Source organism: Juglans regia, chromosome 16 (genome assembly GCF_001411555.2).
Source record: "Juglans regia cultivar Chandler chromosome 16, Walnut 2.0, whole genome shotgun sequence".
NCBI classification, from domain to species: Eukaryota; Viridiplantae; Streptophyta; class Magnoliopsida; order Fagales; family Juglandaceae; genus Juglans; species Juglans regia.
The window spans coordinates 13,000,527-13,014,067 of record NC_049916.1 but is presented as its reverse complement, the minus strand read 5'-3'; the positions used below and the strand labels follow the sequence as shown (position 1 = coordinate 13,014,067).

The 13,541-nt window shown below is 39.8% G+C and overlaps 1 protein-coding gene across 1 annotated transcript; it reads left to right on the top strand.

The window, feature by feature from the left end:
* Positions 1–11,067: 11,067 nt before the first annotated feature.
* On the top strand, positions 11,068–12,987 carry LOC108998154 (transcription factor TCP7-like). The gene has a single exon (XM_018974633.2). The coding sequence runs from the start codon at positions 11,320–11,322 to the stop codon at positions 12,109–12,111; it is 792 nt and encodes a 263-aa protein (XP_018830178.1). The 5' UTR covers positions 11,068–11,319; the 3' UTR covers positions 12,112–12,987.
* The last annotated feature ends 554 nt before the right edge of the window (positions 12,988–13,541 follow it).

Sequence of the window (13,541 nt, the reverse complement as noted above, 5' to 3'; positions counted from 1 at the left end):
TGCCTAATGGTAGGGGTGTAAAAATTAATCGGAAAACTGGCCTGGACAGGCCCGAACTGGTGGAACTGGTCCTGTTTTGGACCGGTTCAGTCGGGGACCTGTTCCCTTAGTTCTAAAACCCCGCCGATACTCATGTTCTATGTTTTTTAGGACCGGACCGGTTCACTAGATTATATATTTTAAATTAATATTTTTAATATTATATATAATATATATAATAATATAAATTATAATTATACATAAGATAATGTTATTATAATATAAAACATAAAATTTTAATCATAAACATGAAAATTTATTTGATCATATGCTTTAAACATAATATATATATATTAATAACATTTTATGGCCTAATAAATTCTGAACATATTCATTTTGATAAATACATAATACATTAGTATATTAATTATATTTTATGCCCTAATACTAATACTATTAAAACCAAAAACTCGGATTGAAACCGGTAAAACTGGAGGTACCGGTTTGGGAGGATAACTAGTGCATAATCGGTTTTCAAAAATGCAAAACCGGTGCATATCAGTTCGGTCTTAAATTTTTTCCAAAACTGGACCGGACCGGTTACACCCCTACCTAATGGGTCAATAGGAGATGAGCCACTCCACCGTTCGAAATTGGTAAATCTCTCCCACCAGACCAACATAGTGCAAGTCAACTCGTCTGTACTGCATGTACACCAACACAGGTCGACTCTCACACAGAGATATACATGTTACACTGGGGAATGTCTACTCGGCAAACCAACTCAAAGACACCAAAACTTGATATGCTCAGGGGATTCTTCATCCTCTCTATCAGGTGAGGCCAATGCAATACCATCCCACCCCAATCATTCACGGGAACTCTCCTTACCCATATGAAACTAATGGCGATGTATCGCAAGAATGGTTCATGAAATTCTCTATCTCATGCCATGGTGATCGACACTCGATACAATTACTCACACAAAGATAACACCAAAAACAAATGCATTCAAATATCTGAGAACATGAAGTAAAAACATTCGTAAACATAATGGAAAAACATTTATTATTCCATGATTGGAAAGAAGAAAATTACAGAGTATGCAGAAGCCAATATTCCATAACATCCTCATACAACATTTACCCCACATTCCTCAGCACTGTCTCAAAAGCTTACCTCACTGTCTTAGAGTTACGACAACGTTACACAGCTTTCTTTGTTTCCTTTGAAGTTACTCACTTCTTTTGAAGAATCTGACTCCAAGGGCTCTCGGGTGTTTACTCTTTCAAAAGTGAGATTTTGACTTTTGCCTTAAGCCTTTTAAAGAGCAGGTTCATCAGATATCCTTCTGACGTCCTTCTGACTCCATTTGTGATTGAATAAGAGTCATTTAGTCTCGATCATCCTATTGTAGGATGACAGAGATAGACTAGAAGGGTATGGTCCGCACTTCCTTATGGTCTGCCTTATGTCCAATCCTCAATCTCTCTTTGTCTGAGGGTCTCCCACGTGGCATTAGATCATACCTCTAGATTGAGACGATATGATCTACCGAATCATAATCCTTTCAGTAGATCCACTCCGAATATGACTCTTCAAATGGAGTGTGGGCTACTGCATAGGACATTGCCACCTTCTGAGTGTCTATATATAGCCACAGAAAGCACATACATGTCAGCAAAGGTCTTGTCTTTGATTGTTGCACACCTTCAGCTCATTCTTCACCTTTGTATATTAGGTAGCTTTTCTGAACTAAGAGCCTCTTCCGCCCCTTGTTCTCGCCGAAGTGCTTGCTCGCCTTTCCATTGGACTATTTGCACTCTGCAGACCAGTGCTACCTTGTTTTCCAGTCAAATAGAGGAAGGATCATGTTTGCCTTCCACTCAACAAGGAATGCCTCACTTCTTCACCTTCCATTTTTCTCCTGATTGGCAGTCTACCCTCTTTGACTGGTGCAGTCATTACTTCCTCTCATCCTTACTAGAAATTTCATCCCCGGAATTCAATTAGGATGCATCCTTGACTTGTTCCAAGGGAGGCTCACGAGGTGGGGAGTTCCTTGGTTTCTCTATCAACACCATTTGAAGCACATCCCTTCCCTCAACTTGATCTGTCAGTGAACCTTCACTGCCCACTCTCAGGGTGCGAGCACTCACCTCCATCGGCTTCTGCCGCATTGGTCGCCAATTCTGCTCTCTCGTAATCTAGCTCTTAATTGATATGAGATTGACCTAATATCAAGAATTCTATCTCTCTCAATTGATCTGAAACAAGAACAATATATCATTAAACACAATAATTGGAAAAAACTAATCCCATAAATAATATTACTAATCTTCAATGAGGTTTCATCCTCAACCTTATATAAAAATCTAGCTAGACATGATCATGAAAATAAACTCTAAAATTTGAACGTAAATAAAAATCAAAAAAATATTTAAAAGAAACTAAAGAAAAATAAAAATTATAATACTCTCAAAAAGTAAACATAGCTGTAAATCTGGAGGTAGAACTCCAATTTATTTTTCTTCTTCTTCTCGTATGCTCTATGGTGCCGCTTCCTTCTTTTGTCTAGGTTTCATTTGGTGCCCTTGTTTGGTGTATGTGGGACTAATTCTGGGTCTATCTATAAGCGTTGAAAACTTGGAACTCAAGTTCGTTTCCTCATACACATCAAACTTCTTTTCCATTTCTAACTCGTCTTCTTCTCTCTCTTTTTTCTTGTCTTTATCTCACATTGGCTTTTCCGTTAATGTCCAAGCCAACTTTTAATATTTGCATCACCACTTTTCATGCCCTCTTTGCTTCCTTTTTCTTATTTTACTTATTGGTTTCCTTTACGTTCATGTCCAAAACTTATATTTTTGTTATTCGTGTAAGAAAAATAAATATTTTAAAATTAATAGAAATTTAAGAATTAAAACTATATTGTTGTGATAATCTTTATTTAAAGTATGAAAGTTATGCACAATTCAGCTATTATCACTCGCCGACTGTGCTCTCTCATAATCTATCTCCTCCGTTAGCTTTGACATTATAGGACGTAGGTGAATCCTCATCCTTGTCCTGCCCTTGCTCGTCACGCTTCGTTACCACTCGTTTCTAACCACGAGGTGCCCTAGTCGCACTATCATGGTCCAGTATTTTTGCTATTAGGGTCCTTGCCCTCCTTGAACTCTCTTTGTCTCGACAACACTCATTTTCTCCTCTTCATTCGGCCTCCAAACTTGCCCATTAGCATTGATTTTCCAAGAACCATAGCATTTTCTAAGGCAGTACAGTTGCCCTTCATGCAATTCTTTTGTCTTGCACCATGGTTTTGGTGGACTCGGAGTGTTATGGTCTAAAGGGGTAACTAAAGGCTTACTTATAGCCTTACTTTGGCCCTTAATTGGATTGATTTATCCTAGCCTCGAGCATTACAACGCACTCATTAGAAACAACTGTTTATGATAAAAAAATATGTATGAGATTTGAGATGACTATTCTATTCCATTTGCATTATTGATTTTGATAAGAGTGTGCTTGTAACAGCTTGCCAGAAATTCAATGGATAAATTTCTTTAGACCCTAGGACTATAATGAAATCCCAAAAAGATTTCACTAATTGAGCGACCACTTATGTTTTAATCTATCAGCATAGTCGGTTTCCTACCTGTTATGGTGCAAAAGTGCCTTTTTAATTGTTTGAGGCATTTAGGAGTCTGAGTTTGAGAAACAAATTACATCATTAGACTCAAATGATTATTTAGGATATTACGGTGCAATAAGATATTTCCCACTTTCAGAATGAAAAGTGTTTGGAAATGCCTTTTCATTTATTCAAGGCACTTAAGAAGCGAATTTTACGAATCGAATTACACCACTTGACTCATATGATTAATTAGAATTTTATGGTTTAATAATAATTTTTGAAAAATTTGGGATGAATGGTAACATTCAGGATAGCACCATGTGGCACCCGATTCAAATGATTGTCAATTGCTATGTGGATTGTCCAAAACAACCTTGGGGAATTTTTAATAGACACTTGGCAAGATTCTAGCCACACTTGGTGAATAGTGTAGGACATTTGGCACAAGGAGAAATCATGAGATAGAAATGCGAATGAATGGAAGGCAAATCAAGCCTATGATAATGCCACCTCAAACAAACACTATTACATACAACAAAACACTTTGTGGCCAACCAAAATAGGGTTTCAAATGTAGAGAAACACCGAGCCATTGACATCTAATTAAAACCCCAAATCCATAGAGGAAACCGAAACCCTAAATGGTTTCTCAAACCCTAAACCACTCAATGTTTGCTTAAGTAATTAATTATTTGATTAAATAGCTTTCATATGCTATTAACCACTCAAATCCATGCTAATATACCCACATTTATTTTTTGATACCTTAGTAATTTAATTGGGCCAAGAAAAATTAGAATTGGGCTTGATCAAAACCAAATCCCTAAAGAGTAATACTACGTGCAGTCATGGAGTGTGCAAGCGCCGTGCAGTCGTTTTGAAAAAAAGTAAAATATACTATTAAAAATTATTATTTTTTCATATGAATCTCGTACTTATTCACTTTTTTCAAAATAATTGCAAGACGTTTGCATACTCACGACTGCAACTACCATTTCTCAATCCCTAAACCAAACCCATTTAAACCCTAACGTGATACCCATTCAATTAGGCCCATAAAAAACTACCACCAATGCAAAGCTTCTTAAGGAAGTTTCTCTCACTACCAAAGGGATTCCTATGACTGACATGTCAGCCCAAATAGTGCATGAATGGGAGGCCAAATAGTTCATGTTCACATCACGATGCTTTCATCCCATTTTACTGCAATGCATCTGTATACTGCTAGTAAGTTGGTAGTTGACATGCTAAGATTTGTGATAAAATATCACTTGGTAGTCTCAACTACCATTCCTCCCAAAATAGTAGACTATATGTCAGGATTTGTTGAGGCAGTTGAAGACAGACTAGATGAGGTCATTTAGGCCCCAATGTGACATCGAGAAGATTAATTCTTCTATTCTCTAGTTTATCAATATGATTTTTGGCTATCTTAACGGATTTTCCAAGCAGCTCGATGAGTTAGGGAATAGTTATGTTATTCAGTATTGTACTTATGGAGCGCCACCTCCAGTACTTATTTATATTACATTCATGATGGACAAGTTTTGTAACATTACAATTATTAGTCTGTTATGAAGTTATTAAGCATGTTATGTTTTGGTATATAGTCTCTAGTACAGTATTATTTATTCAAGGAAAAAATTACCCGTTGCATATTGCATACTGTTAGATGCATGATATGTGCATTATATCTTTAACTGTCATGCACAAAGCAGGTAACCAAGCAATATCCGGGGACATCAGAGTGCTTCTTTCATGTTAAGATTCATTTTTATTTATTTTAATGTTTAGGCTTAAAATTTCGGGAAGTACAGTACCCAATACAATCACATGTTGAATATATGGATCTGAAACACTGAAAAGTAAATCTCACCGTGGTGACCAACAAGCGGTATTGTTCAAACGAAACCATAGATTTTATCGCAAATACGGTTGTCTCTATTGTGGAGGGGAATATTGAAAATGAGGTTGACTGTCAAGACTAGCATATATTCATAATGTATGATTTTGTAGAAATTGTACTGAATTGTAACCTTTTGACTAAATAGTGCATGATATTTGTTTATGTAGATTTGAAGCTTAAACAGGTAAAGTGAGGGATTTTATGTATTTGGTACTAATGAGTAATGAGCGCATGATTGTTCAAGTTGGACTAAGATTTAGATATTTGTGATGGTTATGAGCTTAATTCCTATGCTACATTTCATTTTAGTTATTTGAGAAATTTTGTTGCAATTGAAATTTTAATTAGATACTTCATACTTTTTTATAAGGTTTAATAGCATGAGAGAACTATAACATGGGTTATAAGTCCAACATCTCAACGGCTCAGTTGAATATATAAGGGGAAGCCGTAGGCATCATATATGACAAATCCAAAGGCTTATTTAGACATAAAATAGTTTCGTGAATAGTTAAGAGAAAAACCATTTAACATTATCGGAAGTGGCGGAACCAAGTTATTTGAGGCATCAATTGTAGTTGAAAGGGATAAAATATCTCAAGTCTAGATAAATCAAGCCCATCCCATCAAAGAGTCTCCACTAGAAGATAACAGAAGGAGAGAGGAAGATCAGACAAATATGGGACAAGGAAAAAGATGATGTCAAGGGGAAAAGAATGAAGTGACAGAAAGAAAAAGAAAAAGGATAAAGGGAAAAAAGCAAGTCAGACACGTAAGCGAGTAGTGGAATAAAGATGTCATCCATCATCACTCCCAAGGCTAGGATAAAAAGGGATCAGACTGGACGAGGAAGGGATTTCTTCTTCAACCTCACGAGGAGAGCTACAGAGAGAAAATCTCTTACTTCCATTGTATAGCGAGGATGAGAGATCATGAGAAATTATAAAACAATCATATTATAGTATATTTGCCTTTCAAACGACTCGCCATATGGTATGGACAATGGGTGCACGTTGAAATGCACCTGAGGAGGCCTCTTTCCCAATCCCAATGGCTCTTGTGGTCTAGCGGGCAACCACCAGCCATCACCAATTCCACTGGCGATCTTTGTCGCCGGCAAGGTACTCCATGGCTCAACCAGTCTCCCCGCCACACAGGTAGGCATCCATCACAAGTGAGCATCCAGGGTAACCTCTTACCCGCCACAAAGCTCCCTCGCCACGGCAGGAAACCACCCCGACGTGAGAAGCTTGCTAGGCCACCACATGCTCGGCTCGAGCTTGCTAGAGTCCCATGGCCACCTAAAGTTGCTCGGCCACCAGCTCCCTAGCCATGAGTTGCTCAGCCTGGGCATTACTCAACCAGGGCTTGCTCAGACTAAGGCACCCTCTCGGGCCTAAGCATTGCTCGACCTAGGTATTTCCCGGCCAATGGTTACTTAGCCTAAGGCACCCTCCACGGCATGAGTTTGCTCGGTCAGATCTCCTCAGTCCTAGTGGGTCACACGGCCACTCTACTCCTTGACCATAGGTTGCCCAATCAGAGCCTGCTCGACCACCACATTTCCTGTAACTTGGTGCACGATGGACCTGGACACAACTCAGAGTTGCTATAACAAAAGAGAACTGTCCTCCACAACTCAATCAAACAACAGGAATCTTTGGCCGCGTACACAAAATGGTTCAACCAACTGGGCTCTTCCACCATGACAAAGCTAAAGTGTTGCATGGCCTTGGGCACACGTTTCATGTCCCATGCAACGTTTTGGGTCCTTCTATGCAACTGTGTTTTATCCGCCCACAATACACGCTTCGAGCAAATGAGCAGAAAATTGCCTAAACATAGCCGAGTCCACATCGCTTCAAAGATACTTGAAGATAGAAAACTTACCCAATGGTAAACAATTTCAAAAAAAAAAAAAATCAAATCAGCAATTGATAAACTCAATCAAGTGAAAATTTGAAACAACTTTCTCATCGCCATGTCTCTCTTCACAAAACTCCTCGAGGCTTCACTGGAATCTCGGTCTCAGCACACCCCGAAAACATACTTTGTCGGAAATCACCCGCGTAGTGCAGGATGACGGCTACTCAACCCCAATCTGGCACCACTCGGACATTTTAATGCATTTTCATCAAAATAGATTGCTTGGAATTGCGACACCTCGAATGTTCATCATTACCAAAGCATGGTTGCTCGCAAGCCTCGCCAATGCATCTTCCGACTTTGTCGCTCTAGAAGAGCAATCCGGGTTTGCAAATCTCACATTTGTGATATCAATTATCTATGCTAACCGATTTGACTTTTTAGCACAATCAAGCATCTCCTTCAACAAAAGATGAGTAACTGGACTTGCCACGAAACAACAGTCGGGTCCAGTCCCTTGACAGCCCCACCCTCACGCTAATTAAAACCGAGTCTTTAGACTCATCGCGAAACAACGGTCAGGTCCAATCCCTTGACTACCCCGCCCTTGCGCTAATAAAATTAAAATCTCTGGACACACCGCAAAACAATGGCAAGGGGCAAAAATCCGCTAATGCCATTAGAAATAAAAATGATCGATAGAATACGCACTCTTTGCTAATGATAAAATGATCTCATGCAACCTATCAAGCAAATGTCCATACAAGCAAACCCAAAGCCGATTCTCTTGACTCGCGGCAGACAACAGCGATGACAGTCTCTTTACTACTTCAACCCTCGCCTACAAGTTCAGCAAAGCTAAGTCCCTAGACTCACCGTGAACTATGGGTAGTAACAGTCCCTTGACTGCCCAACCCTTGTGCTCCAAGCCAAGCTCTGCGCTCGCACTTAGCACAATTGAGCACATCTGCCACCTAACTCTCCAAGTTGAGCTTCGCACTCCCACTTAGCGTGGTCGAGCACAGTTCCTGCCTAACTCTTCAAGCCAATTCGCTCTCACACTTAACGCGGTCAAGCATATCTCCCGCCTAGCTCTCCAAATCAAGTTTCACACTCACACTTACCGCGACTGATTTTATGCAGGCTATGTCTGTTGTAATTTAACTTAAAGATTCTCAAGGCTTTCTTTTGGAGCAAATCGACCTTAAGAATCGCGAGCAACTAAAGAGGATAAAATATCCCAGACCCAGATAAGCCAAGCCCAGCCCATCAAAGGGCCCCCACTAGAAGACAACAAAAGAAGAGAGGAAAAAGCGACAAAGATGAAACAATGAGGGGATAAGGAAAAAGAAGATGTTAGAGGGAAAACAATGATGTGATGAAAAGGAAAAGAAAAAGGAGAATGAGAAAAGCAAGTAAGGCACACAAGCGAGGAGTGGAATAAAGATGCCATCCCTCATCACTCCCAAAGCCAAGATAAAAAAGGGATCAGACCGAACAAGGAGGAGACTTCTTCGACTCTTCAGCTTCTTCAACCTCACAACCAGAGCTCTAGCGATAAGATCTTCTCCAAAAAAAATAGATCTCTGACTTCTATTGACTATGAGAAGCTGTAAAACAATCATATTATATGGATTTTCCCTCCAAACGATCCGTGGACTTAGACACTATACCAAACCATATTTATTTTCTATTCATTGCTATGGATGTACGTACAAATCCTGTATAGCTAATTTGAACCGCCACTGGGAGCTCCAAATCACACCGATTGAGGCCCAAAATATTTTAGTGGACCGGGAAAAACTCTTTCTCCTATTCCGGCATGTTGCGCAATTTTTTGGCATTAACAGTAACATTGTATATTAAGTGATACCAAAATATCTAAATTTTGCAAGAAACTTATATAAATTAGTTTACATACTAGAATGAAAGATGCATTTATGAAAACCAGATGTTAATTTTTATTGAGAACAAAATTCTTAAAACTATCTTTACAAAAATGATAATGGATGAATATTATTGTTTAAAAAACAATCATAAGAAATATAAAGGAGATTCTAAGTAGTATTTTTTAAAAAACATTCTATATGTATATATATATATATATATGACAAATTATAAATTATTTTCTTCGAAATAAAAGCTTTTTTAAAGATGACTTTACCGAAATATAACTTTTATATATGGTTATGAGTTTACAATTTGTTGTGGAATTAAACTTTAAATCTATTTCTTTAAATTTACATAAATTTTACATGTTTATCGATTTAAAAATGTTAGGGTCCGCCACCAATTATCAAATATTGTATGTAGGGCTGTACAAAAACCGACAGCACCGGCCGCCACCGGCCGCCACCGACGCGAACCGACCGGCCGCATCAGGAACCGGCCGGAACCGGTGGAGAACCGGTCGGCGTGCGATGGAAATTTCAAGAAACCGATGTTCAGCGGTTCGGTCTCGGTTTGAAGCTGGACCGGACCGCTGAACCGACCGATATAATAAAATCCTTTTTTTTTTTTTAATATACCCTTATCAAAACGGCGTCGTTCCACTTAAGTTTAAGTTGAACGGCGCCGTTTTAGTTAAGAAGTACTGCAACTGATACGGGAAACGACGTCGTTTGGCATTAAACCAAACGTCGTCGTATTATTAAGGACGTAAGCAAAAAATAATAAGTCTGAAACGACGTCGTTCCACTTAAACTTAAGTGAAACGGCGTCGTTTCGTTAAGAGTATTCTTCTTCTCCCGATCTTCTTCTTCCCGAACTCGCCTCTGTAACCCTCTCTCTCTCTCTTCTGTAAGTCTCTCTCTCTCCTATGCATCTCTCCCTCTCTCATTCTCTCTCATAATTATCTCACTAGAACCGCCAAAGAACCGACGCCGACCGAGAACCGACAGAGAACTGCCTCGATCGGTGTCCTCATCGCCATCGACCGGTTACGGTCGGCGCCTCATCCATTTTTCCAGACGTCGGTCGGAGTCGATTTTGCCCAAAAACCGCGCCGACGACGTCGGTTTTCACCCCTAATTTGTATGCTGGGAAATAAAACCCATTTTTTTTTAATTGAAAAAGATATTTCTGAGCTGTATATTTAATATATATTTATGTGTTTCTTTTCATATTTAAAAAAACACAAAAATACAGAACAAACATGTCCTAAGGACAATAATCTCTTTGAAACCAAGGAATTCAGTTGGGCTATGATATCAAAGTTAACCCAAGAAAAGGCTACGGAATCCAACCTGAAACCAACAAATGGGAATTATCATCCCCACGTGAAACATTGTTAATTAGGTTTTTGTGATTGTCCCTTTGCTACCCCCTACGGACGCAGTTAAATTATATTATTATAAATGAGAGAGAGAGAGAGGAACCCGAAGTAACTTCCCCGCACGACCAAAGCTGGAATTTTAAAAGTTGAAGTGGGTCCCAGCCCGACCAATTGAGTGCATGGGTTGATGGGGATGGGGTTCATGCTGCAGCAACGGCAGCAACGGCAGCATAATTCTCCAGCAATCCTAATTAACGACCAAAGCTAAGCCAAGCAAAACCAAACCAAACCAGGAAATTAAAACTTAAGGAGACGAAGATGCAGCAGCTCAATCAAGTGTTAATGGACTTCATGAAAAAGCTACATTTTTCCTTTTTCTTTTACAATACACTGTGCTGTGCTGTGCTTTTGTGTTGTAGTGTTATCTGGGGTCCACCGCCCATGTGCCTTCCTCCTGTCTCCACCAGCTCCTGCCGCTCAATCATTAGTCCCTCTGTTCCCCCCCTCTCTCCGAGTCCGTAGCCATAGCCATTAGCGGATACCTCTCTCTCTTTTCTCTGTTTTTTATTGTTTATTTATTTTTAATTTAAAAAAATACAACCGTCTGTCTGTACTCCCATCTCTCATACTCTAGGTCCAGCGGAAGACAAAAGACCCATGTCTAATTCCGACGGAGCCAATAATGGTGTTTCCAACGGCGCCATTGTAGACCCCCAGAGGCAGCAACCGGGTCTCAATGGTTCTCTCGTCGCCGTCAAGAAGCCCCCCTCCAAGGACCGTCACAGCAAGGTCGACGGCCGCGGCAGGCGTATCCGCATGCCCATCATCTGCGCCGCACGTGTCTTCCAACTCACTCGCGAGCTCGGCCACAAGTCCGATGGCCAGACCATCGAGTGGCTCCTCCGCCAAGCCGAGCCCTCCATCATAGCCGCCACTGGAACTGGCACCACCCCCGCAAGTTTCTCCACTCTCGCCGTCTCCGTGCGTGCCGGCGGATGCGGCTCCAGTACCTCCCTCTCTTCGTCTTCAACCTCCACCTCCCTCTCCCACTCTCTCGACCACAAACCCTTGCTGGGCCCCACCCCCTTCATCTTAGGAAAACGCGTCCGTGCCGACGAAGATGCCGACTGTAAGGATGAGGGCCCCTGCGTCTCCGTGGCTAATTCAATGGGATCCTTACTGGGACCCACCGCCACTGGTGGGTTCTGGGCGTTGCCGGCCAGAACCGACTTCTGGAGCTTCGCTGCTCCGCAGGCCGAGATGGTGCAGGTACAGCAGCAGCAGCAACAACAATCGCTGTTCGTCACACATCATCATCAGCACCAACAGCCAATGGGCGAGGCGTCGGCTGCCAGAGTGGGAAATTATCTTCCGGGGCATCTGAATTTGTTGGCTTCGTTGTCGAGGGGACCGGGGAGTTCGGGTCGGAGAGAGGACAACCCTCGCTGATTATTCAAGTCTCTTGTATGGTGATAGTGGTGACGGGTATGGTGGTGTGCGTAATTTGCTATAAAAATTGCATGTGTATGCTTATTGCTGTCTCCCTATTTTGTGAGGTGTCTGAGTATCAGTGAAGATCATGATTTTTAGTGAATTTGTTAGGTTTAGATTTGTTCTTCCTTTTGGTTTGAATGGACGTTCGAATTAGGGTTTGTGGAGGGTTCGGAAAGTTATATGTATGGATGAATGGGGACTCGATTAGGGCATTTACTCCTTCGTTTGATGAAGATTATAGGGTTTTAGGGTTCACATTTGTTTAGGTTTGGACGGGGGGTTTTTGGAGGAGAAAGCGGTAAGTGACCATGCAAGTCCACTCCAATAATAATGATATAATTTTGGGGCATTTTTGTTTACAACTCGACGACGACGACGACGACATTCCCAACATGACCATGATGCTTGCAACTGGACTGGGGGCTTACAGATTGGGTTATTCACAAGTTTTTTAGAGGTTTGGTCGGGTACTGGTCGAGAGGATCATAGAATTAACACCTCTGTGGTTCTTGGCCGGATCGAGGTTGATTCTTGCGCTCTCTGATCCCTGGCTTTGGTGCTCCATGTTGAGTGTAATGGTCTTGGATAGTATCTGGGTGTGTGAAAGATAGAGATGGATGATATATAAAGCTCTGATACCTCTGATCTTGTATGACCGCTTTGTTTGAGAATTTTTATCAGTATTTAATTTTAGCCATTTTTTAGATTTTTCCCGAGTGAAAAATATCATGTGTTCCTCTCTTCTCTTGAATGTAAGTGGATTGTTATTCAGCAAAAAAATAAATAAAATGTAAGCGCATGGATTGTTTTTGGGGTCGCCTATGGTATGAATGGAAAAGAAAAAAAAAATTATATTATGATTATCAACTATGTTTCTTTATATATTTTTATTTTTTATTTTATTTTTTTAATAATTAAAGAAGTGATAATTAGTGAATTTATATTTTTCTTATTTTTTTCTTAATACTTAAGAATGTTTAAAAAATATTTTAAAAAATAAAATAAAATAAAATAAACTCATTTATACTGATATGCAAATTTAGTGGGCACATTTGGTAGACATCTATATGTTAGGTTGCCTATTCTATGAATGGAAAAGGAAAAACAAAAATGACAGTATGATTATTAAATATTTTTATTTATATATTTTTATTTTTTTAATAATTAAGAGAATGACTATTAATAAATTTTTATTATTTAATTTTTTTTTTAATGATTAAGGATATTTACAAAATACTTAAAAAAAAAGGAAAATAAAAGTAAAAAAATTTATTTATACTAGTATGCATATTTGGTAGCACATTTGGTAGGCACCATATGTTTCTCAGAAAATGTTAGGGTACACACCAAATGTGCATACCAATGCAAATAGATTTTTTTTTCTT

Bases quoted from the DNA above. Each gene is read 5' to 3' on its own strand.
- LOC108998154 (XM_018974633.2), top strand. From the start codon at position 11,320: ATGTCTAATTCCGACGGAGCCAATAATGGTGTTTCCAACGGCGCCATT.